Source organism: Sporisorium graminicola, chromosome SGRAM_20 (genome assembly GCF_005498985.1).
Source record: "Sporisorium graminicola strain CBS 10092 chromosome SGRAM_20, whole genome shotgun sequence".
Taxonomy (NCBI): Eukaryota; Fungi; Basidiomycota; class Ustilaginomycetes; order Ustilaginales; family Ustilaginaceae; genus Sporisorium; species Sporisorium graminicola.
In genome coordinates, this window is record NC_043729.1 from 740,543 (window position 1) to 766,083 (window position 25,541).

The 25,541-nt window shown below is 56.0% G+C and overlaps 9 protein-coding genes across 9 annotated transcripts; 4 read left to right on the top strand and 5 right to left on the bottom strand.

The window, feature by feature from the left end:
* Window positions 1–2,299: 2,299 nt before the first annotated feature.
* Window positions 2,300–5,596, bottom strand: EX895_003432 (uncharacterized protein; the record flags this gene model as incomplete). Its single annotated transcript, XM_029884030.1, has 1 exon — window positions 2,300–5,596. The coding sequence occupies one exon, from the start codon at window positions 5,594–5,596 to the stop codon at window positions 2,300–2,302; it is 3,297 nt and encodes a 1,098-aa protein (XP_029739836.1).
* Window positions 5,597–6,215: 619 nt separating this feature from the next.
* On the top strand, window positions 6,216–6,634 carry EX895_003433 (uncharacterized protein; the record flags this gene model as incomplete). Its single annotated transcript, XM_029884031.1, has 2 exons — window positions 6,216–6,421; window positions 6,523–6,634. 2 exons carry the CDS (start codon window positions 6,216–6,218, stop codon window positions 6,632–6,634), a joined length of 318 nt encoding a protein of 105 aa, XP_029739837.1.
* A 151-nt stretch (window positions 6,635–6,785) lies between these two features.
* Window positions 6,786–8,727, bottom strand: EX895_003434 (uncharacterized protein; the record flags this gene model as incomplete). The annotated part of the gene is made up of 8 exons (XM_029884032.1): window positions 6,786–6,922; window positions 7,024–7,092; window positions 7,183–7,310; window positions 7,410–7,797; window positions 7,883–7,944; window positions 8,023–8,142; window positions 8,211–8,428; window positions 8,527–8,727. 8 exons carry the CDS (start codon window positions 8,725–8,727, stop codon window positions 6,786–6,788), a joined length of 1,323 nt encoding a protein of 440 aa, XP_029739838.1.
* Window positions 8,728–9,458: 731 nt separating this feature from the next.
* EX895_003435 (uncharacterized protein) lies at window positions 9,459–11,308 on the bottom strand (the record flags this gene model as incomplete). The annotated part of the gene is made up of 2 exons (XM_029884033.1): window positions 9,459–10,259; window positions 10,337–11,308. 2 exons carry the CDS (start codon window positions 11,306–11,308, stop codon window positions 9,459–9,461), a joined length of 1,773 nt encoding a protein of 590 aa, XP_029739839.1.
* Window positions 11,309–12,109: 801 nt separating this feature from the next.
* EX895_003436 (uncharacterized protein) lies at window positions 12,110–13,177 on the top strand (the record flags this gene model as incomplete). Its single annotated transcript, XM_029884034.1, has 1 exon — window positions 12,110–13,177. The coding sequence occupies one exon, from the start codon at window positions 12,110–12,112 to the stop codon at window positions 13,175–13,177; it is 1,068 nt and encodes a 355-aa protein (XP_029739840.1).
* Window positions 13,178–14,654: 1,477 nt separating this feature from the next.
* Window positions 14,655–16,374, top strand: EX895_003437 (uncharacterized protein; the record flags this gene model as incomplete). The annotated part of the gene is made up of 2 exons (XM_029884035.1): window positions 14,655–15,231; window positions 15,314–16,374. 2 exons carry the CDS (start codon window positions 14,655–14,657, stop codon window positions 16,372–16,374), a joined length of 1,638 nt encoding a protein of 545 aa, XP_029739841.1.
* Window positions 16,375–16,854: 480 nt separating this feature from the next.
* EX895_003438 (uncharacterized protein) lies at window positions 16,855–18,480 on the bottom strand (the record flags this gene model as incomplete). The annotated part of the gene is made up of 1 exon (XM_029884036.1): window positions 16,855–18,480. The coding sequence occupies one exon, from the start codon at window positions 18,478–18,480 to the stop codon at window positions 16,855–16,857; it is 1,626 nt and encodes a 541-aa protein (XP_029739842.1).
* Window positions 18,481–19,734: 1,254 nt separating this feature from the next.
* Window positions 19,735–22,758, top strand: EX895_003439 (uncharacterized protein; the record flags this gene model as incomplete). Its single annotated transcript, XM_029884037.1, has 1 exon — window positions 19,735–22,758. One exon carries the CDS (start codon window positions 19,735–19,737, stop codon window positions 22,756–22,758), a length of 3,024 nt encoding a protein of 1,007 aa, XP_029739843.1.
* A 354-nt stretch (window positions 22,759–23,112) lies between these two features.
* Window positions 23,113–24,828, bottom strand: EX895_003440 (uncharacterized protein; the record flags this gene model as incomplete). Its single annotated transcript, XM_029884038.1, has 1 exon — window positions 23,113–24,828. The coding sequence occupies one exon, from the start codon at window positions 24,826–24,828 to the stop codon at window positions 23,113–23,115; it is 1,716 nt and encodes a 571-aa protein (XP_029739844.1).
* Between the last annotated feature and the right edge of the window lie 713 nt (window positions 24,829–25,541).

Sequence of the window (25,541 nt, forward strand, 5' to 3'; positions counted from 1 at the left end):
GACGGAGACACTGATACTGTATGGAGTTCGATCGGCCGAAAGGTTCGCGGCAGCTGCCGGCATTTCATTTGACGTGCAGCGGTGCTCTGCCACCCTTTTTCTTCCGTCGTGCCTTCATCTGTACCAACGCTCGGGAATCGCAAATCACTGTGGGGTCGCCCATCTGGCCAATGTCTATTGCCCACACTGCCTCTCGCCTGCGTTTGAGTCGAGTGTTTGTTCGAAGCATCGATTTCTGTTTTCTCCCTATGCTATTTTCGCCCCCTCGTGTTGCACCGGTTGCCTCGTTTCATGCGTCACCTTACCCTCTTCCTTATGGTCACACGGGAAAACAATTTACAGTAAAACAAAATTTGCGAGTACGAGGGAGGGAGGCAGGGAGGGAGGAACCGTTCGTTTTGTGGTTGCAAGTTGGCCGCGCGACCAGAAATCGAAGCTCGATACAGTACAGTACTGTATGTCAGTCCCCTTTTTTCGGTTACAATGCAGCCGCCGTTGCTTTCTCTTCCTCTCCCTCTTTGCGCGAGATAATTCTCTGTGTTGCAGCGCTTCTTGCCGTTCTATCTCACGCAGATACAGATTTGGCATCGCTCGCCACAGCATGAATGCGCGAGAGTGAGGCTCGCCGTCTCAAGCAGCAAAAGGTCCAAGGCCCAGACCTCACAAAGATCGAGGGCAACAGTGGCTTCGGCAGGGCTGACACGCGGACATCCGGTGGCGACTCAGCATTTGCTTCCTTCATTCACTCGCCACGCACGCTGTTGTCTAGGCGATGGAAGCCCGTTTAGCGAGACCGACTGAGCTTCGAACCCACCCCTCGGCAAACCTGGCTGCTTCGGGTGTGAGAACAAGAGGCACACACCGGCTGACCACTCGAGAGCGAGCGTCGTGACTATGGCTTCACCGTCCATTCAAGTCGCAAAGGTTCGAGATTCGAGCCAGCAAGCTGAGTAAGCGATATCGAGGCTGCTCCGAACGTGCCCTCATCTCCTTGTGTGATTCCCAACAATCCAGCCTCACACACACGCAGGTAACTACGGGGTTGTGCGGCCGTTCGATTGACCCTTTTGCACGAAAGGATCGGTTCCTTATCGTCGCATCACTAGAGCACAAATCCAAGCTCGAGACCGCCTCAACGTTGGTGCCACTTCTGTATCGAAGCCAGACGATCGTCGCTTCCCTCTGTGCCTCGAGGCTCTACCTCAAGGCTTCGGGTTCGTTAGCTCCGCTGGCCAGCGCAAATCTCCTCCTCATGACTCAGAAATTGATTGTGCTCGAGGTGGAACATACGAGTCTAACTTTCTCTCAGCGGTGGTCCCTCGGCTTTTTCTTCTTCTTTGGTCTCTGGAACGCCTCACTTTCAAACCTTGATCGAGCGACTTGCAAAAAATGCCTCTGGATTGGCGCAATACGGGAGTCGCACACGTACCTTGAGCAAAATGGTTTCGGCAAAGCATACCGGACTCTTTCGTACGGTGCCAAGCGGCCAGCGAAGCATTGCGATCGCGTGCCACCAGCTCATGATAGCAGAGGCGTTCCATCGATGGTCGGCAGAAGATGCTCCAGTCCGTCTTTGCGGACACGACGCTGGCGATCGTTCTGCTTCGGTATGTGTATTTTGCCGCTGTGCTCTGGAACTCGAGTCAAGCTGTTGAGGGATACGTGCCGAGCCAGGCGGGGTAGAACAAGCGATCGTCGTTATGGCAAGTGGTTTCTTCACCATGGAAACCTCTCTCTTTCTCTCTCTCTCTCTCTCTCTCTCTCTCTCTTTCTCTCTCTCTCTCTCTCTCTCTCTCTCTCTCTTTCTCTCTCTCTCTCTCTCTTTCTTCGAGCTTCGGAAAGTTTGCTCCTTCGACCAGCCAGCACGCCACCGGCAACGTTGAAATGCTTGCGCATACTCGACCATCGCTCAACGTTTCGACCACATATTGCTTGCATTCAAAGCAGACGCTTTGGGAATCCCATGCCGCGACGAATGCAAAAGAAGTGTGTTCAAGGCTAACTTCTCACTTCAAAGGCTGGAGTCGGCGCTCGAAAGCCACAACATTTTGCTGTCACAAAGAGGTCCTAACGATGCTCTGTGAGAAGTGTGTGTTGCCGGACATTGCCGATGCACCGCTTAACGGGTTTGCCTTCGACTTCATCCGTTCTCAACGTGCTAATACTACCTCGGAGCGAAACGTTGCCAAGGCTCAAGGTTTGTCAGGACAGCATCACAACCAAGTTACAGTATAATCAACTTCTATTCCAATTCCGTCAATTCCTAACGGACCATGTCCCGCGAGTCACGCAGAGACAGCTAAGGGCTCTGAATGTGCGTAGGCGGCAGCTCGACAAGCTTGGCCTCGGCAGCAGCAGCGGCGGGTCCTGCTTCAGGCTTGTGCTCGCTCTTCTCCGCAAGTCCAGCTACCGGCGACGAAGGGACACCAAGCTCCAACGTGCGCATGGCATTCGCGGCGGCGGTGTGCATCTTCTTTCCATCGTCTCCAAGCGCGCCACCTCCGTCGACGCTGGGTGCGGCCACTTCCACACCGCTTCCACCAGAGACAGTTACGGGAGGTTGTAGCCGCGAAGCCGAGCCCAATAACGTTCCCGGCACCGCCGGTGCCGCATCACTCGGTGGCGCGATCGTAGCAGCGCCTGGGACAGCAGCGCCAGACGATGCCGGTGCAAATACGCGACCGAACACGTTTTCCAGCGACGACACCGGCTGCGCTCCCGGAGCCGCAGCTGGAGCCGCAGCAACGTTGACCTCCGGTGCAGCAGCAGTAGTAGTAGCAGTAGCAGCAGCAGCGGCCGACGAACGGTGCAGCGTCTGAGCCGTCTCACTCAAGCTCGCAAAGTGGCCACTACCACGGTCGGCCGACGGGCTATCGGCACGAGGAGGTGGCAGGCTGAAGCCGTTGGCAGGTGGGTCGCCGTTCTGCGAGGGCGGCGCGTACGGTCTGGACAGGGGCGACTTGGCGGGCATGTGTCGCATGGGGAACGATCCGGACGGCTGCGACGGTCGACGGTAAGCTGGGCTCGCCAGTGTGGCACCGTACGAGGGCGAGCGTGGCGACAGTGCGGTAGCTCCATTGCCCTGCGCTGCTGTGCCGGTACTCGACTCGGCGCCAGAAGAAGAAGGCGAGCCAGGCGAACCGATGGCCGAAAACTGCGGTGTCTGCGTTGGTCGGCCCATGCCCAGCCCGCTACCGCTCTGTGACGGCGCTGTTGCACTCGTGCTTCCGTTCGCAGCCTTGCTGGCATCTCCGACGCCATGGGCGCTAACGTTGGCAGCGGGAAGCAAAGGCCGACCGATGCTGGGCGATGCAGCGTTTCCTCCGTCTGGAACAGCGTGGCTCGAAGGGGGTGGGAGCTGGCCTGTGCCAGCTATCGCATGGACAAGGCGCGGCGCGGTGCCTGACGAGGACAGAGTGCCCGTCTCAGCAGGCTGTGCTCCGGCTGTCGGAGGTCGCAGACTTTGCGAAGGGATCGTCGGTGGCTCGACGAGCCCGTTGCCAACAGAGTCCGTGGGAGGATTGCGCTGGCTTGATTCGGGCACCTTGGACGCTTCAGCATCTTTGGCTCCAGATACGAGCTTGATCCTTTGCCGCGGCGAGTCTGCGCTGCCATTTGCTGCTGCTGCAGTCCCATCCGCCTTTCGCGAAGGAGACTCGGAGCCGTTGCTGGAGCGCTTCTTGCTAAGCGGACTCGACTTGTCGCGACGCGAGAGGATGCCCGGATGCGGCACAGGAGTGCCGGCAGCAGGTGGGCGACACTTGGAACAGAAAAAGTCTTCCGACTCCCAGTCTCGCTTCTTCTTCAAGCCTAGGATCTGCTTGTCGAAGCTGTCCCAGCACTTGATGTGCTGCCAGACACCGCACTGCTCGCAGCAGACGATCTCGTCGTCCTCGTCGGGCGGGCTGATCGCCGCTTTGCCACATACTTCGCAGTTGAGCTCCCATTCCTCCTCCTCGTCTCCTCCGTCCACGGCTCCATTGGCGGCAGTCGACGCGTCTTGTGGGACGGGTGTCGAGTCCTTGGACGGTGGTGGAATGCCCCCGTTGGCGATGATCTCTTCGCGTCTTCGAATGCGTTCCTCGCGCTCCTTCTCCTTTCTTTCGCGCTCCTCCTCTTCGCGGATGGCCTTGGTCTCAATCTCGAGCTCTCGTGCACGCAGACGTTCTTCTCGTTCGCGTAGTCGCGTCTCCCTAGATCGCTGAGTTTCCTGTTCCTCTTCTTCCCTTTGGCGTTTCTGCTCTTCTTCCTTTCGAATAAGCGCCATCTTTTCCTCCATGCGGGCCCGCGCCTCGCGGTCACGCTCACGCTCTTCGCGCTCGGACTCCTTGAGAGCGATTCGGCTGGAGCGCTTTCGGTTGGCGAGGGCGAGTTCCAACGCGCGCTGGCGGTCGATTTCGTTGAGAGCGGCGAGCACTTGGTCGAGGATTTCTTTGTTGATGAACTGATGCAGGTTCTTTTCGTTTGGATCCTTGGATTTGGCAAAGCGCTTGGCAAAGTCGAGCCACTCTTGGCGGGTGACGACGATGGCCTTGAACTCGACCCATTCGTCCTCTGCGTGAACCTCGTCGACATCGGCCTTGTCGTCTTCCTCGTCGTCGTCTTGTTGAGCTTTGCTGTCCTCTCCCTCCTCCGCTTGCTCTTCCTTGACGTCCCCAGCCTCTACATCCTCCATCTTGACGTCGTTGCCATCTTCGCCCTTCGTATTGGCAGCGTCCTGTTCATCGTCGTCGCCTTCGAGCGTCTCGGGAGGTTCGCTGAGCTCCGAGTCGGAAGAATAAGAGGCAGCGGCTGACCGCGAGGCGCGACCGTTCGAAGGCGTGTTGGTCCCCTCGTCCTCGTGAGGAGCGAAGCGCGCCGAGGTGCGTGTTCCACGTCTGGGAGGGGGTCTGGAAGGCGTGGAGGCGGCCGAGTCAGCTAGTGACGATCGCGTACGCTTGGAGGGGGTCGAGGTGGGAGTCGCATCCGAGGGACGGCTGCGCTTGTTGGTACCACCCGACTTGGACGCTGGCGATGGCTTGGCGTTTGTTGCAGCAGCACGTCGTGCGGCGGCAGCTTCCAGCCTGGCGCGCTTTGAGCCTTTCTTGGCGGGGGCGCGCGGCTTTACCGCTGGTTTGGGTTGGGGCTGTGGCCGCTGGATCCAGATGCGATTGTCGTCGAAGAGCCAGTATGCATTGTCATGAGCGTCCCATCCGATGGGCGATACCCTCCAAGTAGTGATGTCCTCCTCAGACTTGACGAGCTTGCGGAACCTCTCGGGATCCATGAGTTGCCATTCGCAGAGGTCGTGGAGGGTGGCGATCTTGTCTTCGAGCGAAAGGTGTGCCCACGCGATGGGTTGCTCAGAAGTGCCGAAGCGGCTGTTGGCGTCAACATCGCGGAGGTCGTACTGCACTCTGAGATGATGCTGCCAGTTGTCAAAGTCGATGGTGCGATCGAGGGTCAAGGTGTAAAGCAAGCGCTTGATGAGGTCGGGTACGACGTTGGTCTCGCTGTCTTCAAAGTCGGCCTCGAGCGCTTCCGTCTCGAAGCCGCTCATGCCGAAGGCCTCATCGAAGACAAAGAGGAACTGACAGACAGCTGCGAACTTCCACATTTTGCGAAGACGCTTTGTGATAGGATGGAGCTCGATCACAGGCGGAGCTGCTGGCACGGATGGACCGGCAACGGCGCCTATCGAGCGACGTGCTGGCATGTTCAAGAAGGTTCACGCCTGGAGGCGAAGTTGTGCTTGATCTTGTCTCTGCGAGTGTGCTGCTGATCCGTGGGAGGTTGTCGATTGGCTACGAGATGAGCGAAATGCAAATAGAACTGACCGAGTTGAACTTGAGGTGGTCAGTTCAGAAAGAACGAAGAGTCGCACCCCTATGCGCAACAGGGCTGAGTGGTGGGGAGAAAGTGTCGAGCCAAGCTTGTCGACTGAAGAGAGAAGGGAGTAACCGAGGTGGAAGGAGTAAGAAGGAAAGGATGCACGGTTGCGTCTTGGGTGTCGTGCTGGGCTGAGGACGAAGAGAGGAATTCCAAAATTGGCGACTCTTCCTGTATCGTCGCTTCCCGATTTCTCGACGCGATTTTGCTTCGGAGCGTGCGAAAAGTTCGGAAATCGGGGTTTTGTCCGCTTTGCCTTTGACCGCGCGCTTTGCAATTCATTTCACTTGTTCGCCTTCCATCTTCCACCCGACCATCCGTCTATCATAACCCCACACTCTCCCAATATGTCTCTCTTCGGTCTCGGTGGATCCTCTTCAGGCGCGCCCAGCAACGCCGCGGTGAGCTCGGCCCAAATCGAAGCCGCCACCGCCGAACTCGAAATGGTCACCGATGTCTTCAACCGGCTCGTCTCGTCGTGCCACGCCAAGTGCATCTCGACACGATACGCCGAGCCTGATCTCAACAAGGGCGAGAGCATCTGCATCGACAGGTACGCCCACACCCCTTGCACGCAGAGGAACTGCGAACTGGCCTTTTTGTGCGAGGAGAAGCTGACGTTTGTTTGTGTTTGCTTTTTCGTGTGTGGAACAGGTGTGTCAGCAAGTTCTTTGCAGTCAATGGCAAGGTCAACGAGCTCATGCAGTCAATGGGCCAGGCGGCGCAGGGCGGTGCGCCTGGTGGCTCCGGTTCTTTCTTTGGATAAGCATGGGGTGCGGTCAGCGATCAGTAGAGCGTTACGAAATCGATTCGATTGCTGTGGTTGCACGGCTGCGACGACATGGTAGGCTGTGGTGCGAGAGACGTGGTGCCTCCTTAGAGTGGAATGAAACGACGGAAGCAGCGCGGGATCACATTCAAGAGTTACAGGCGCTTATCTGTCGCCAGAAGTCGAACAGCCAGGCGCTGCTGAGCGGTTCGCCGTTGTGGCCCATGCCTGGGAACCAACGCAGCAAGGCTCCCGGTCCATGCTCTGCCAGGATGCGCTGGTCGTCTGACGAAATCAGCACCGGTTTCAGGAGAGCAAGAATCGGTCAGCAGACTTGGATCGCCTTTGCTTGAGAGCTGGATCGCACAAACGTCACCCTCTCTTACCGATGGGGAAGATGGTGTCCTTCTCGCCGTTGACTCCGATCAAGCGCGTTGCATTCTGATCGAGGATGCCTGTAGCATTGAAGAAGGAGAACGACGATGTTTGTCTGTTTGCGCTGAGCATATTGAAGATCAACGGGCTCTTCTGCCTTGAAAACGCACCTTGACGGAGGAGCGAGAACTTCTCCACATCTTCTTTGAACGACTCTGGGTCGGCGTAGCCAAAGGCTTGTCCCAAGGCCCGCTGCAGACTGACAGGGTAGGCGAGGTTCTCCGCTGCTTCGAGCCAGCTGCATTGTCGGTCAGGTCGGAACAAAAGCAGAGAGCCGTCTGTTGAGCGGCCGTCCACGTCGTATACGATCATCTCCTACCAACGTCGATCAACTTACGCTCTCGTGAAAGCATAGTGGCTCGCTGTGCCCTGACTCACCACCGTTTTTACGCGGTCCTTTTCGACCCGCGAGACCCGCACCGCCCAGTAGGAGCCCGTAGAGATGCCCCAGAAGCTGATGCAGCCCATGTCGAAGAGTTCCGGGTTGTATGAGAGCCAATCGACGATGCTGGTCCAATAGTCTTGCTCAGCCAACGTATGGTTGCCGGTGATGGGCGAGTCAGCGGTGCCTGGCATGGCTACCGTCACCACAGCGTAGCCGTATGAGGTCAGAGCAGAGATCTGATCGAGCATGTAGGTGTGGTAGTGGTCGAGACCAGTGATGATGACCACAACGGACTGGGCACCCTCGGAGCCCTCTGTCCTGAATACACGCAACGGGATCTCTGCCAGGATACGAAACCCGCGACAGAACGGTTTAGTCTTCAGTGCGAATTGACGCTTGCTGACGGGAGACTCTCCTACACTTACCCAACGTCTCATCACCTGCAAGAGATGCCGTCGCCTTTGAATGATCGAACTTGTCCATCAGACTATCGTAGAGCCTCTATCATAAATCAGAATCATCATCACCGACTGGATTCCGTCACGAAAAGACATGCATCACTTACTTCGTGGCGTTCTTGAAGGCTCGTTTGTCCAGCTTCCAGGCATGCAGCTTGGCCTTCGATTGACTAGTGCTCTCGTGCACCCAAGGGAAGTAAGCGAGCCGGAAGACGTTGGCGGCTCTCCTGCCATGCGAACATGAAAGGGTCAGCTGAGCGGTGCAAGAGGAAGCTTCACCGCGCTGCGTGCTTACATGTAATAGTTGATGGCATCCTCGGTCGAGGAGTTAGACGACAGCTCATCGGCGGTGTGGCTCAGCTCCTGGCCCTTGAAGATGAAAGGCTCAGCCCACTCGTCATCTCCGAGATCGTTGACTGTCTGGTTCGGATAGGTGTCCTCGAGCAGCTCGAAGATAGGAGCAAAGTCGGTTTCGTCCGCGTAGCTGTCCACTGGCCATGCTTTTCGCTGCAGCTGTTCCCGGGTGACAGATCGAGTTCGAGTCGCAGGAGTGAATGTTAGTACTGGTTTCTATTTATTGGAATCGGCAGTGGAGATAGCGGTTGACCTACAGCAACTTTCAGAAGGGTCTCGTACCAGGCAGAGATGGATTCGTGGTAAGGATAAGGCGAAGTGTCGTTCATGGTCGACTGGCCGAAGATTACCAGAATATCAGTCGAGTCATCCACATCGGCATCGGCATTGGCTGCTGCTACCCAGAGCAAAAGAAGTAGGAGGCAGCCAGGGTGGAGAGCAACAGCAAGGCCGTTCATCGAATCAGAAGTGGCTCAGCAGTCTGCACGACGACAGCGAAGGAGCTTGGTTGGGAGTATGTGTGGAGCGCCAGGGTCAACGACAGCCAGCTATATATTGGTCAGTCGTCGAAGAGCAGTCTGACAGGAGTCGAGCCTGTTAACAGTGTGCCTCTGCTCTCCTTTCCCCTCGCTCCTCCTTCGACTGAGTAGCTGCCTGATGCTGAGTCAAACTCTGCTTGGAACAGGAACCACATCCGAACAGCTCAGATTCAGAGAGCATATGCCACAAAGTCACATCCAAGTAAGGGCGTTCGCTGACGGAGCATCCGACGTGGCAAGCTCGAAGGGATGCTCATGCTCATGCTCATTCTCATGCTCTGGTGGAAAAGTAGGCGCAATGTGATTTTCTGAGCGTGGGAAATGATGGAAGTATGTCAGAACTACAGCCAAAAGCTCAAAGTTTCATACAGGAAATCACAACTTGCTTGCTCGACACACTCTCTGCCAGCAATGTGGCAGACCACTTCCAAATAGCCGGGCGTCAACATTCTATTCTTCTTGTCAAGTATCCAGCGAGAAAGCAAGGTTCGGGCCCGCGATTGCGCAGAGGTTGTTTGCTGAAGGACAGCAGGCATTCAGAGACGAGCAGGGCATGTTGAGCACGCACCACACGATATTGAATGGGACTTGATCGTGCTTGTTACTGCATTCATGTTAGGTGACAGCAGTTGGATCGAGGAGACAATCATCTAAAGTGGAACGAAAGGCAGGATCACCCGGCTGGGATACTCTCCGCCAAAGTGCACCGTGTGGATGCCCTTGTTCTTCTCCGACTCTGGTCTTGGTTTGTGGAAAGCGGCGACCTCTGTGAAGCCTGGCCACTGACCTAGGATGTCGACCTGAATCGACTCGCCTGCGTCGTAGTCTACACCCATCGCCCAAATGCCAATCTCCAACTTCACTATCTCTCCACGGGGTACTTTCCAGATCTCGTCGTGGGGGTGGAATGGGAATTGCTCGTGCAAAGACTTGGAGTGGTCGATCTTGCGTTGAGAGGCTCGCAAAACGCCGATAGACCCATTGTGCAGCGAAAGGCTCTGTCGCTCTGAATCCTTCATGTCGTCGATCGATTTAACTGGCGCTCGCTCCAGAGGGAACTGCAATTGGCTGAGCTCTTTGCCGTTCCTGTCGAGCTTTCGAAGCTGCACAAACACAACAAGGTCATCGAGGCTGTCGCAAGACATGTAGAGCTCCGCTTTAGGAAGCCCAAGAAGACGTGTGGCTTGAGTGAAGGTGTGCTTGAACTTGGAGATCGAAAAGCGCTCTTCAGAGTTGTGGCTCGACGTGCCTGTTGAGTTCGGCAGGCTCTCGGAAAGCTGGCCGTTCGGGGCAAGGTAGAAGCTGCGGTAGTCGGTGTTAGGATGCGGGAAGTCGGGCAGGACGATGTCGTGCTTGACATCGCGGTCTCCGAACGGCAGCGTGGCCCAACGGACCTTGGGTGTCTTTTCCCAATCATTGTCGATGTTCTTGAGATACTTGTCGAAGAAGAGCTGTACGGCCAAGTCAAGGTAAAAGTCGATGTTAGCATCCCGGTCTGCATCCGAATCAAGGTCGAGCTGCGTCTTACTTTTAACTCCACGTTGCTCTCAGGCACCGAGTAAAGCTCATACCACTCTTGGTACCCGCTCCACTTGATCCACTTCTTGTCCGTGTTGACCTGCATCCAGCCACGGATGGCACCCATCGTGTGGATCTGGCTGAAATCCGAGCCGGTGATGAAGCAAGGGATGTTGATCTTGGACATGTCCACCCGCTTGTCGCTCCAGAACTTATTGGCAAGGTGGGATCGACGGTGCATCTCGTCAAAGTCTTCAACTCCGTGACGTCCCTTGATGACCAGAGTGGTGATCAGGTCAAAGTTGCTCATGTTGAACCAACCACCGCGGCAGAACTGTTCGCGGAAGATGTCACCGGAGCCTTCCCAAGGAGCAATGGCTTTAAGCGAGGGCGGGTTTTGCGCTGCTGCGTGCCACTGGGAGATAGCGAGGTACGAGTTGCCTGCCATACCCACGTTGCCGTTGCACCAAGGAAGCTTGGCAAGCGACTCGATGACGTCGTGAATGTCTTCGGCTTCTTGCGTTCCCAGAACAAGCGTATCACCGTCGCTGTCCCCCGCTCCACGAGCATCGACACTGGCAATCGCATACCCGCGTGCTACCCAGTAAGCCGGATCCAAGCCTTCGAACTTTTCAAGTCCGCTGACATCTTCGTCCCTGATGCAGCATTGCCACAAGCATACGTTGAAGATCATATCGATCGCCGAATACTTTTTGCCGTACGGAGACCAGGAGATGATGACAGGAACCGTCTCGTCATCTTTAGCTGGACGGTAGATGTCTGCATACAGCCGGCAACCGTCGCGAACTACGATCTCAACATCGTGATCAATGCGTACGTCAGAGTCGAGCGTGCGGCAGCCAAAGGGTGCAGAGCCTTTCTTGAGCACTTCGGACTTGCCTGGTGTGGGCTCGACGTAGCCGTTATCGCCGACCTTGGGCGGGTTGAGAGGCTTGAAGGCTACCTGGATGGGGATCGGCATGGTCAAAGTGTGCTGCTTGACTCGCGTAGCAGGTGGTTGTTTCGGCCTTGTTTCTTAGACTAATCGTCGGTGGAAGAGGCTGTTGTGTCTTGGACTGATGGTCTTGAAGCCAGCTTTGAGGATGGCGTATTGGAGGCGATCAAGAGCAGCGTTGCCAGTACCATTAAATGCAAAATAAGAGCCGAAGGGGTGAAGACCGTATCGGTGGAGAACAACACACAACACGACTTTGTGCGGCGCTACTGTGCATCTCAGCTTCCCAATCTCGGTTTCTTTGAAGGTGAATGCTACGAGCACCGAGCTCTTTTCTCGGCTGCCCAAGGCGCCCCCACTTTGACCGTTCCGCAGAGAATGCACAAGCCACAAGGTTTCTTCTACAGCTAACCAATAGCACGTCGAATGCCAGGTCACGCTAGAGCCAGTGAGGATTGCCGAGACCGAGACCAGGAAAGCGAGCAAAGAGTGTTTCCGAGCAGATTCCGGGCTGTATGGTGAATTAGAATCCGAACCGAGGCTGTCGTTGTTGGCATGGAAACGTCAGGATAGTGAGTTCCGTAGGATATTTTTATTTCGCGAGGGATACATACCAATTCGACTGTTGACGGAGACGGAGAGCGAGACCCTTGGTTGGCACCGGGCACATATTGCTGGCGTAGCCAAACAAGGCATTGGAGCTTCCAAGTTGGTCAAGACGCGATGGAACAAGGTATATAGGTGGCCAGAGTCAGACGACATAGTTCGTTTCTCAATCCACACCATCCAACACTCTTCAGGACCTGACTCAGAACGCAAAGCGCAAACATGCTCGCCACTGCCACCGTCACCCCCGCTCCCTCCTCGTTCGAGCCTCCTCAGAACAAGGATCGCACGTTCGGTGCTCGTTTCGAGACCAAGGATCTCATCCAATTTGATGAGAACGCGGTCTACGGTGACTGGCGCGATGAGTTCCACAAGAACGGCTGCGTCGTCATCAAGAACGCTATCTCCAAGGAGCGCGCCAAGTACTACGCCGACAAGCAGATCCAATGGCTTAAGAACTTTGAGCTGGGCTTCGACGAGAACGATCCCGAGACATGGACTGCCGACCACCTGCCGGTCAGCTTCAAAGGAGGAATGTATTTTGCGTACGCCTCTACACACGAAAAGATGGCCTGGGAAGCCCGCACCGAGCCTAAGATTATCGAGGTGTTCGAAAAGTTGTGGGGCACCAAGGAGCTCCTCTGCTCGTTTGATGGCATGAACATCTCGCTTCCCAACCGCAAGGACCTCAACTGGAGTCCCTGGCCTCACTGCGATCAGAACCCAGAGCGCAAGGGAATGCAAGCCGTCCAAGGTCTGCTCAACTATGCTCCTAACGGTCCCAAGGATGGTGGTCTGATGCTCATGCGTGGCTCGGCCAAGCTGTTCAACGAGTTCTTCGCCCACAAGCGCGAATCGGCCGACCACGAAGATGCCCCTCCTCCCGAGCTCAAGTACATGGACTTGTTCCTGTTCAGTGAAAAGGACATCAAGTGGTTCGAGGAGCGAGGTTGCGAAATGTTCAAGGTTGACATGGAGCCTGGTGACTTTGTTCTTTGGGACTCGCGCACCATGCACTATGCACGCTTGCCTGAGGGCAACCAGATTCGCCACGTGCAATACATCTGTATGACGCCCAAAGCGTACGCCAACCAGGAAGCGCTCGATGCCAAGAAGGAGTGCTTCAACAACTGGATCGGCACCACTCACTGGCCTCACTGCAACATTCGTCCCGCAGAAGATAAACCCTTGCGCAACGGCAAGCTCTGCCCCAAGTACCGCAGCGAGCCGTTCGAGAAGCCCGAACTGACTGACCAGGTGCTCCGTCTGGCTGGTGTCAAGGACTACTAGAGACCGTGAAGCTGCTTTTGTTCTGTTCGTTACCCATCATGCCCGTTCGTTGATTCTCAATAGTATCCTGCAAATTTTGATATCAATGATCGTGATAGAACCTCGAAGACCGAAACCATCTTGAGACAGTATACGAGTACAGGCAAACCGCGGTCCCAATTTTTGAGCGTTGAACTGGTGCGCTCGAAAGCTAGTAGAATGCAGATCATAGCGAAACTCGATGACATTTTGTTCTGGTCATGACCCGAGAAGCGCGTTTGTGATACAGTGAGCGTGCCGAATCGTATGAACCCCTCAGAGCACTAGTATCCCGCAAAACTAGAAACGTCCGATCTCAGCTCAGCGTCGCACGAGTGGTGATGTTGGAGTGAAGCACCAAGATTGCGGCAAGGCCTGTGTGGCCTGCGAGCCTGGAGAGCCTCCCCCTTCCTGTAAGGCGGTAAACCCCCCCCCCCCCCCCCCCTAACAACTACAAATATGATGGTGAAACGAACCAAGAAACGGACATAAAGGCATACATAATTGAGGCATATAATCATCAAGTGAGGGAGTCGAACTCCGCTTTCTCAGACGATCATGCCCTCTCGCACGAAATGCAGACGGCGACGAGTACTGGTGGATCAGACCCAAAGACGCTGTGGTGTGTGTCGAGGCGTGTGCTGTGGTGAGGACTGCTCCTTCGAACAACAAGCCCGGCTGGTGCTTCAGCGGCGTAAAAAGCTGACGACCATGATTGGGTGGACAATTGCTCATAAGACTGTGGCCTGCGCATTGCATTGTCCCCTTGCAGAGCGGGACCATGCCCAATCATGCTTGCCATGCGTCTGAGCTCAGGTTGCCGCGCAGGACCCTTAAGCCTTTCTGGCTGGCTGGGGCCCAACACTCGCTTGACTTGAACCCTGCGTTACTTGGCGTGGCATCTTCCTCCCCCCACCTCGGCTCCACCAACAATTTTGAACCGACTGAACCGAGAAAAGCTCTGGATTGACCGAGCTCTACGATTGCTGCTGCAAAATTTTCTCTCCATCTCGCAGCTCTCGCAGCTCTCGCACATGACTGTCATCGCATTTGAGAACCAATGTCGCTCTGTCAAGATTACCACAGTGCTTTCAGTGGAGCTACACAGACTCAGCTGTGGTTCGAACCGTGGCTTGGCATGCACCGCTCGAACCGCGCGAACGTGTATCAGAGCTCCCCGTCGAGAAACTTTGCCGAGTGCTCGAAGGAGGCTCGTTCTTGTTCTTGAGCGGAAGAAAGTCCGCGGTCATGAAGAACCAGCTTGTCCTTGCGTGCTCTTTGCTTTGGCAAGTCGTCCGTGGAGCTGCTACCCTTTATGTTTGAATCGCGTTTCAGTTGAACGAGTCGAGCCCATCGCGGATGATGTATATACTGTCTTGGTCTCCAATGCCCAACTTGTCCACCATCACCTTGTCCTACGCAACAGTGAAGTAGCAGTGACTCATTGTGCTCACACACAATGGTGACGGCAACGGTTAATCACGAGCAAGAGCTTGCGCTGGCACCAGTCGAGACCAATGCCACAGAGTACGTCCCGCCCGTACTATCCAAATGGCAGCGGCGTCTGATCATGTTCTCGCTCTGCTTGACCATGTTTCTAGGCGCACTCGACATCACGATCATCTCTACCGCGCTTCCTACTATTGCACGAGAAATCGGCGCAACTGCTCAACAGTACGCCTGGATCAGCAGTGCCTTCACCTTGGCAAACACTGCTTCCACCCCCGTCTGGGCCAAAGCATCAGACATCTTTGGTCGACGGTGCATCGTAATTACAGGCGCAGTGTTTTTCATGTCAGGAAGCTTGGTTTGCGCTCTGGCCAGAGATGGCACAATGCTCATCGGTGGACGAGTGGTGCAAGGGTTGGGTGCAGGATGCTCGTTGGTCATGGTAACCATCATCATTGGCGATTTGTTCGCCTTGAAGGATCGCGCAAAGTACTACGGCTTTACGGGTATCGTCTGGGGTCTGGCGAGTGCAATAGGCCCGGTTCTTGGTGGTGTGTTTGTCCAGACTATTGGCTGGAGATGGTGCTGTAGGTATATCTCGTAGCGCCAAATGCGCCCTGGTGACACAGGCTGAACTCTTTGCTTCAAACTTTCTTCTTGCTCTCACAGTCTACATCAATCTGCCCTTCGATGGACTTGCAATCCTCGTCCTCATATTCGTGCTCAAGGTCGACATTGAGCGGGAACCCATCCTGCACGGCCTGCGCACGCTCGACTGGGCTGGCTTTATCTTGATCATCGGCGGAACGATCCTCTTCCTGTACGGTCTAGAGCTTGGCGCAACAGAGGCGAAGCTGTGGTCCTCGCCCATGGTCATCTGCTTGATGGTGTTCGGTCTCGCCCTCCTCGTCGCCTTCATGGTCTGGGAAGCTCGCTTCGCCTCGAAACCCATCATTCCCGGGCGCATCTTTTCCAAGTCGACCAACATGGCCGCCTTCGTCCTCTCTTGCACTCACGCCTTCGTATTCATCTCGTACGACTTCTTCCTCCCGCTATATTCGCAGCTCATTCTCGGCTTGACTCCGTTGATCTCTGGTATCACCCTGTTTGCGCTCATCATCCCGCTTTCCTGCATGCCGATGGCGGGCGCCGTGGTGATTCGAAAGACAGGCAACTACGTCTATATCTGCTATGTCGGGGCGGTCCTTATGACGCTAGGAAGCGGGCTGTTTATCAGCTTCAAACCCGAGCGAGAGTGGGCCAAGATCATCGTGTATCAGGTCATCACTGGCTTGGGTTCCGGCTTGCTCTTCCAGAGCCCCATGATTGCCCTGCAGAATCACCTGCATCAGCAGGACATCGCAGCCGCCATGTCAGCCTGGAACTTCCTGCGTAACCTTTGCACGTCGATCTCGGTCGTCATCGGCTCGGTGCTCATCCAACACTCCCTACCCAAGGGCAGCAGCCTCACGTCTCTTCACTCGAGCCACACAGAGGGCGACGGACGTCAGAGAGAAGTCAGCGTCTCGAAAGCACAATACATGACTGGCTTGCGAAGCATGTGGATCTTCTACACCTCCCTCTGCGGACTCATGATCATCGCTTCCCTCTTCATCAAGCAGAAATGGCCGTCCAAAAAGTCCGCAGAAGAAGCAAGCATGGTTAGCACAAAGTCAGACAACAAAGACACGACCGCAGAGAAGGATGGACAGGAGAAGGAAACTGCATAATCTGCTTTTGGGGGTCATATCTTCGTTACTCTTTCAATTTCAATCTGTATCTCCTCCCTTGTGCAGAGCTTACAGTATGTCATTTCAAGCTGTCCACCAATGTGGTGTGGTCTAGACTATCTGAATGCCGACGAACGGTGACTGCAACTACGATTCGCCGTTTGTTTGCCAAAGGTGAGTAGCTCGCTGGTTGAGCTGTTCTTGCGTTGCATGGCGCCCCCTCGGCCTGGAGGATCTGGCTCTGTCAGATTCGGGAAAACGAGCACCTAAATGCCCCGAACCGAGGTCAGAGAGCGCCAAAGCCCCACACCTCCTGTCGACCTTGCTCAGAGCACACGGGACTGTTGACTCTGTCCTTCTTGGAAGATCAGCAAAGCCTGCAGACTGCTGGACGTAGGATTTGGTTCGAGGGCCATTGAATTCAAGGATGCAGCTAGTGACAAGCGAGGTGGAGACAAGTGGGATACAGGGATGGACTAATCACGCGCTCTTGTCGCCGACAGTAGCCCAGCGAGAAGTGAAAGTACGAATGCGTTTGCCAAAGATGTAAACGCCGATCGCCATGACTCCAACGAGCGCCGTAAGACCGCCGAACATATTGAATGCGCCGTCGTAGCCCATAGCATCGATCATGTCCCAAACACGGTAGCTGACGCCAAACGACATGATGCCACGGTGAGCGCAGATGATGACGAGCAGCGAACTTGCGCGTTGAGGATACGAGTCGAGCAGGTAGGTGATGGTCACAATGTTGGCGCCCACAAAACAAAAGTAATAGGCGGCAATCACCCAAACGTAGAGGAACCAGTGGTACTGCTCCGGGTGAGTTGCCCCTTGACCGTAGAGAATAACGGTGATGATGCCGATGATCATGGGTAGCACAAGAGGGATAAGACGAGTCTCTGGCTCATGGATGCCACCACGGCGGTTGGCGAACTTCTTGATGATCCAGTCGCTGCCGTAGCCAAACACGGGCAGCGCCACGATCGAAGTGACAATCTGCCCAGTGTTGCAGTAGCTGACGGAATCGTCGGACCAATTGTACGGCGCTCCCTGGACAATCTTTCCGTACGTCATCGAGATGGCAATGTTGCAGCCCAAAGTGACACCGTTGATGAGCAGCGCCCAGAACACGTTGGGGAAGAGGATCATGGTCCATGCGTCCTTGAAGACGGTCCAAGCCTTGCCCCATTCGGGTTTGCCCACCCACAGGCGCATGTCGGAGCGGAATGTTCGTGCCTCGTACGTGTCATAGTCCAAGGCAGGTCGTTCGGTGTGAATGCGGAACGTCTCGTCAGTCTTGCCATCTGCGCTCTCCTGGAAGTCGGCCTGCGGTCGGTAGTACTTGGTCTCGGGCAGGAGGAAGAAGGCAGCAAGGAAACAGACGCCACTCATGATGCAGCCAATGCCGTACCACCACTGGGCTCCGATAGCGCCTGCAATGGGCGAAGCAAAGAGGATAAAGATCGCACAAGCGATCACCTGGATGGTCTGCTGGATCATCAGGAAGCGTGCTCGTTCGTGCAAGAACACGATCTCTTGGGTGATCATCGGAACCAGCGCTTCGCTCTGACCAGCCGAGAGACCAAGCAGCAGTCGCGCGCCAAGGTGCAAGTTGTAATGGCTGCCTGACGTTCCAGCACTGGCGCAAAGGGCGATCGAGATACACATGATGGCGGTAGCACCCAAAAACACGCTACGCCGACCAACAGCGACAGCAAGAGGCATGCCAATCAGGTTCCCGATGCCCATAGTCAGGTTGGGAAGACTGAGCATGTAGCTGATTTCCTTGTAGCCTTTGCCGATGGAAGCGTACTCAGGGATGTAAAATCCAAGCAGGCCTCCAAAACCACTGACGATTCCGAGACCAGTCACGGAGAAGAATGACAGGATGACCACGACAACGACCTTCTGCCACATGGGCAGGTTGAGAGGGTCGCGAGGATCAGCGGTGGGAGCTGGGATATAGACCGTCTTGCCCGCTGTCAGCTGTACCGTACCGCTGACGCTGACCTTGGTTTTAACCACCTCGAGCTGGTGGTCATCGTTCTCGAGGGTATGGGTCTCTATGTCGAGCGAAGAATCCTTCTTGATATCGTCGGCCATCTTGTTGAGTGTGTTGGTTGTTTGCAGCGGTGTCTTGTGGTCGAGAGTTGGAAGGAGTGTGGGACGGGTGCTGCTGTCAATGACAGAGACCTCGGGTAACAGTCAACGGTCGTGGATCTCGACGAAGGACTTGACGAGGTTCGAAACAGCTGGACGACTGGCATCAGGCTTGCTTATATGTGTAACAACCTGCTACAAGGATGAGGCCGACGTGGGTCTGCCATCAAAGAAGCTGGTAGCTGGAGCGACCATGCATGAAGGGATCTCGGTTCTGCATCATGCGTTTCTAGAGAGTATCCGACGTTACTTTGGAGTACAGGAACGCCTAAGAGATTGGCATGGACAAGCGTTAATTCTCGACAGGGATGGTTTGCAGTTTGACGTGGGGCCAGAACCGGCCTAAGCGACTGCGTTTGGCTGTAGCGCAGCCTGGGACTACAGATGGAAGGGCGAAGGCAAGCATATACACACAACCAATGCAGTGAACATGGAGCCCGAACGAAGCGCAAGCAAGCGGAAGGAAGAGCACAGGAAGCTCTGAGAACCGGCATCTGGATCAGCATGCGGTCTCTCCAATCCATTCAGTCTGCCATGTGGTTTTCAGGTGCTTTAGCGCTTCGTGTCGAGCAGCGAATCCCTGTGTACCTGAAAACGGCTGGCTGCCTTGTTTTCCGTGCCGAAGAATCATGTCGGGGATGTGGGGAAGGGGGGCATTGGAGCCATAGTGGGAGGGAAGGGTTACTGTGTGCACGCGACCCCGCATCTTTGTGTGCAAAGGTACACAGTACAGTACGGGGAAGACAGGAGAGCTCAGGGCCGAAAGGGTCCTTCCCCGTCTGAATGTTGTTGGGGCCCCGCATCTCGGCGGCCAGCGTCTGTGAGCGTCTGGCCTCTCCCGTGTCACTGGCGCGCCTCTTCTTGGCACCCTGCATGGCATTTTGACAGCCCGCCAGGTGGGTTTATAGACGCGGGGGCCACCAATGGAACAGAGCTAATTTGGCTCTAAGCGACTCGAAGAGGACCCTTGGCCTCGGTTCAACGCTCTGCTTTTTCCCAGCGCGAGCTTGCCTCCCAAACCGAGCACAGTGGGGTATGGCTCCGTCCCGCTGATCCTTTCCAATCAGATTCGTGGTATTCGCAACTGTTGCCATTGCTACCACGAAGGTCTTTGTTGTTGGTGGCTCTGACCTTGATATTGACCTTGAAGCTGGTCCGACTCCCCTCACGAACATAAAGCAATCTGCTCAAACCGACATGGCGCTCGGCGTGGACGCACTGCCCGTGACCGTGGCACCCCAGTCGCTCGTCAAAGGTCACAAGGAGCGCTCCTGGACCGAGCCTGCTGACGAGGCAGCTCAGTGCCTCGTTTCCATGTCGGCCGTTCACAACTCCCTCGGCAGCAGCACCATTGCTCAAACCGGAAGCAGCGTGGCCACCTCAGCAAGCACAGGCGCAGCATCCACATCGCCTTCTCCTCGGCCACCGCCGGCTCGTGCACCACACAGCAAGCCGGACCGACTATCTCTAGCGTGTGACATCTGTCGGAAGCGCAAGGTACGATGCGATGCGCGTCAGCCCAAGTGCACCAACTGCGTACGTCGTGGTGATGTCTGCGTAACCTCGGACCCAAGACGGGCAGGTGCACCCGTCACAACACGAAAGAAAACCACTCGGCGTCACACAGGGCCGCCAGTCATCTCGAGCAGGGACCGCCTGCTAGACCGCGAGGCTCAACAGCACGGTCAGCGTGACTCGCTCTCGCAAGCACGCCGTGACAGCCTACTCGGTCACTCCGCACTTGAATCGGACTCTGACGACAGCAAAGATGACCCACAAGACCAAGGAGGAGATGGCGATCACACGTTCAGTGCAGACCTCGATCCTAGTCTCAATGATCATGCATTTGCGCGTCCTCGGATGCCCTCGCAGTCCGCCTCTGATATCTCTGTTCCCTTGGCCTCGGCGCAGCAGCACCGTCAACCCGAGCAAGCAGATTTCTCATCGCAGCAACAGCAATGGCTAGCCCAGACTCACTCACAATTGCTTCAGACATTACCCATCGATGTTGCTTCCGGAAGCAGCCCAGCCTCTGTTGGGTCCAGTACACATCTCAAACGCACATCCAGCACCGCATCGCAGGTCCGGAACCGCAATAGAAACAACAGCAGTAGCAACCGTCGAGACACCGAGCTTCCCACTTGGGTGTCGCGAGCCTACAAAGAGGTTTCGGCAGAGCAAGCACCCAACATTGACCAAGCTCAAACAACAGACCATGATGACATGCAATCTCAGCACAACGACGCTGATGCAGCAACCCCCGACGTGGTCATCAACACAAATGGCTCACCCAACAAATTCAAGGTGTGGGGCGGTAGCAGCCTTCAATACCTGTTCAAGTTCACCGATGTCTGCCTGGCCGGCTACGGGTTCGATGCAACTGCTCCGCTCTTTCGGCACGGTATGACGCAGAGTGATGAGTTTGACATGCCCTTGTTTCCGACGCTGCCAAACCTTCCATCGCGATCGGTCGTGTCGCGTTGCGTCGATGCCTTCTTTCAACGCATCTGGCCCATCTTTCCTGCTATCGACCGTGACTCAGTGCAAGCCGATGTCGACTCGTTCCTTTCCCTCCAAGAGGGCGGCGACATGCTGCCTACATCTACGCAGCAGAGAAGAACCGGACTGCAAGATCGGATCCAAGCAAGCCACGCACCCTGTCTCGCTACCATCTACGGCATCATTTGCCTTGGCATCAACGAGACGGCTCCCCGGGATTCGAGCTCACCTTCGCCGTCCGGCCACAGCACTGCAATGACCTACTTGACAGGATGCTACAGCCTGCACGCCCATCTGACTGCCATACCGTACCAATCGAGCGTACAGGCACTATTTCTACTCGCCCTCAGTCTTCGAGCTTGTGGCAAAGACGGTCAGTCGTGGTACATCTTGGGGCTTGCCCTTCGACTCGCAATGTCTCTAGGTCTACACAAGAGCGTTGAAGCATCCCAAAACCAAGATTCGCAGCTCCAGGGCTCTTGCAGCCTCCGACGTCGTCTGTGGTGGTCGTGCTGTTCTCTAGAACGGCTGATACAGCTTGAGTGTGGCCGACCCTCTAGCATCGGCTCGACGCATGACTACGGGTCGGTAGAGGAGGACCTCAGCATCCGCTTGCCAGGGTTCGGACCTTGGCAACCGGATCCCCCGCATTCCGGGTCCGACAGTCACGAAAGCTCGCCGCCCACCAATGACGATTGCAGCGAGGAGAGTAGCAGTCAGCACGACACGGGTCGGCTGTTTGCAGCCTGGGTCTCGCTGTCCGCGATCATGGGCCACATTTCGGACCGGTTCTACAACCACCGGTTTGGGCATGCGATCGAGCTGCTCGGCGAGACGGCACGCCTCGCGCATTGCCTCAAGAGGTGGGAGGCTGCGCTGCCCGAGGCGCTGAAGCCGCAGAACAGCTCTTACGGTGCATCGTTCGGTAACATGGAGGTCGCGATTGCGTTTTTGGCGCAGCAGTACTACCACGCAAAGATGGCTGTACTCCGTATCGCCATTCTGTTCCCGCAAGAGAGTTTCCAGAAAGAGGTCCAGCTGCGTTCGCTCGAGCTGGCTGAGATCCGGCAGCTGTCCGGTGCCGCTTCGCAGTGTGTGAGTGCAGCCCGCAGCTTGATCATGCTGACGCTGCAACTCGCAGACGCAGGCATCCATTCGAGTCTGATCGGGGCCCAGCAGACGTTCTTGTCCAGCATCGTGCTTGCACTCAGCATCTTGCGCAGTCCACGTAGCCGGCTCGTCGGCTCGGACGTCGAACTGCTCACAGAGGCGACGAGCTTCGTCGAGGCCGGCTACAAAACCTGGGGTTACCCATCTACCTACCTGGCCATCCTGTCATGTCTCCGAGAGCGGACCGCTGCGGTCTCGAAAGGACATGTCCAGCTAGCAAAACCGTCGCGGCCGGCTGCGATACAGTATGAAGCGCAGCGTCGAAGAACGAGCTCCACCTTTCTCCCGCACTCACTTTCCACTCCAGCTGGCCACAGCAACGACCACCTACCGCGGGAGCAGGCAAATGGGGACAACGCAGAATCCTGCCACGCTCGCTCAGCACAGGCTAGTGCAATCTCATCTCTTGGATCGTCAGTCGCGATCGACAGCGTCAGCGATGCAGGCCCGAGCAGCTTATTCCCGTTCAACACCGAGAGCGGCTTGGAAGCGTTCACCAGTATGGAGTTTGACGACTTTTGGGACATCCTCAAGGCCGATATCTTCACGTAGCGAGCAGCCAGGAGCACACGCTGATTGATGCTCCGAGTTTGGTTGGATTGCAATGCAAAGCGGCTTTGCACGCCGTCGTTCGACCCTGCAATAGTGAACCGTGTCCTGATTGAACAGGTTATGTCAAACGTTGGGTCTAGGGTCGTGCATTGACTTCAGGGACCCTTTGAGTTTGCACGATTGCCTAAGGTGTTGCCGCTGACATCGATGTCTGTGCGGGTATGAGTACACACAATGTTGCAGATACATTGCGCGCACGTACTCCGCTAGACTCGTGACCAGTTAAGGCGGAATTCTGATGACTCTAGTTGGAGCGATACATTGATTGCTTGGGTATCTACAATACAAAGAGGCTCAGTGCCTTGCAAAGCGCTGCTGTTGACGCATAGCCCATTTGTCCATTCTGTCACCGAAAAAGTAGAAAGGAATGCCGACAATGTAAGCCGCAGCGGTGATGCCAGCTAGCACGCTGTAGGCCCACTTGGAACTGTGCGTGGTAACCATGGGGAGTGTGCCCTGGGTGATGCCGTAGCTGATGATGTTCTTGGCGCCAACGACGAAGAGAAGCGCTGCACCGGGATTCTTGGGGTAGGCGATGGACGCGAAAGCTGATCCGACGATGAGCATGCTGGTGAACGCGAACTGGTTGAGGAACCAGGCACATACAGGACCTCCCCAGGTGCTCGAGCCATCAGCCGTGAAAGCGTAGAGCAGCAGCGAAGCGAAGGACAAGAGACCGGGAACGATCGAGACGACGAGGTAGTGGCCCGGTCGGAGCACGCCGTTGTTGCGCTTGGCCATGGCCATGACAATGCGATCTCCGATGGGGCCAGCGTAGAACATGCCAAAGAAGGCGCCGAGCATACCCCCCAGCGCGATCAGTCCTGCGTTGGCAGGCGCCCAGTGGTAGAATTCGATCAGCACCATCGAGTAGGTCAGCGAGAGCGCGATCGAGCAGCCCAAGACGACGGTAAGCAGTAAAGCCATGTACATGATCGATGGGCACATGGCGGCAAGCACCACATCTCCTAGCGTTCGTCCAGCGATACGCAGAGCCGGTCGCTGAATACCAGACCACGGCTTTATGGTCTCGACAAAGGTCACCTCGCCCGTCTCGGCCTCGGCATACTCAGAGGGAGGGCGGAAACGACCTTCGCGAACAGCAGCGTCCAGCTGCTCATCCGTCAGGGCATGGTTGACTCCGTACTTGTCGACCACGTAGGAGACACCGTCCTTTCGCTGAGGCGGGCGATCGTAGGCTGTTTCAGTGAGGAAGAAAAAGGCGATCACACAGCCAACAGCGGCGGCAATGACGTAGATCCAGTAGTACCATCTCCAACCCATGCTTGCGACCTGGTAGGAGCCGGCCAGGTTCAGAGCAGACGAGAAGACGTTTTGCGAGGCCCAGTAGATGGCAAAGATCTTGCTGCGTTCGTGGACGAACGAGATCTCGGTGATCATCAGTGGTAGAAGCGACTCTGAGATACCTGCCGCAAGGCCTTGGATGATACGTGTAGCGAGGTGCTGTTCAAACGTCTGTGCTACAGCCGAACCGGTACACCCAGCAATGAGAACGATCGTAGCCCCCAAAGCGATAGGACGACGGCCAAAGACCATCGACATGGGCAGAACAATCAAGTTGCCCAACCCCACCATGACCGAAGGCAGCGTGCTCAACCAGGTGACCTTCTCGGCGCCCTGGTCATGGTAGAGCTGGTAGAAGGTGCTCATGATGGGACCAAGACCACCGACGAGTGCCAGTGAAAAGATGGAAAACCAACAGCAGCTGATAACGATGCCGAGCTTGCGCCATTTGTTGTAGTTGAGCGGGTCGCGCGGGCTTGAGCTTGGAATGGGCCATCGTTGCGTCTCGCCGTGCTCGTCCACCAGCTGAACAGCCGTGGCAACGATTTCCGCGGAGGAGGAGGAAGGAAGCTTGACGACATCAAAGTTGCTTGTGTCGGTATGCACAAGGTCCGACTTTTTCTCCTCGAGAGTGCTATGCTCGTCCTGCTCGTGCCGAGTCTGTGTCATGGTGTCGCCTTGGGTCATGTAGAGGGAATGTGTCATGGCTGTGGTAGGTTGGCCGGGGAGAAGAACGTGGAAATTTGCTGTCGATCTTATAGACGCCAGTGTCGACAGCAACGAGACTTTAGAAAAGGTAGTGACCAGAAGGATGCAGTGAGCATGAAAGCGCTTGTCAGGCAACCTCGCAAGTCCTCACCCGACGAGGCCGAACTACGAGATCAAGTTGCAGCAAGACCCGTGCACCCGTTCTTGTTCTTGTCCTGCAGGAGCAGAGCATAGCTGCTCGTTGCAGGACAGCGTTTGCGGGGAATAGGGGAGAATGCGGAGAAGCAGAAGAGCCAATGCGGGGGAATGGTGGTCCAGCAGTAAGGCTCCACGCATGCTGCCTTGCTGTGTGTGTGTGGGGTCGGGGGGCGACTCCACGTGCTTCTCGGCTGAGATCCAGGCACCCGAGCCGGTTGAAAGGTTGGGGAGGTGCGGAGACGACGAGTTGATTAGGAATCAGACGGTGCTAACTCGCTTGAGTGCAACAGCCGAGCCGATCTGTCTGTGAATCTGGCTGACACTGCCAAGACGAAAAAGGATACGTGCAGGGTGCAAACAAGATGCTCAGCTCGTTCCCGTGGCTCAAGATTGAGTATCCGCATAAAGCGCCCCCACGTTGATTTTCGGGGCCCCACTTCATACCTAAACCGAACCGAGAATGACAAGATTGACTGTTAAGTTCACGCTGATCCAAGAGAAGGAGTTACTCC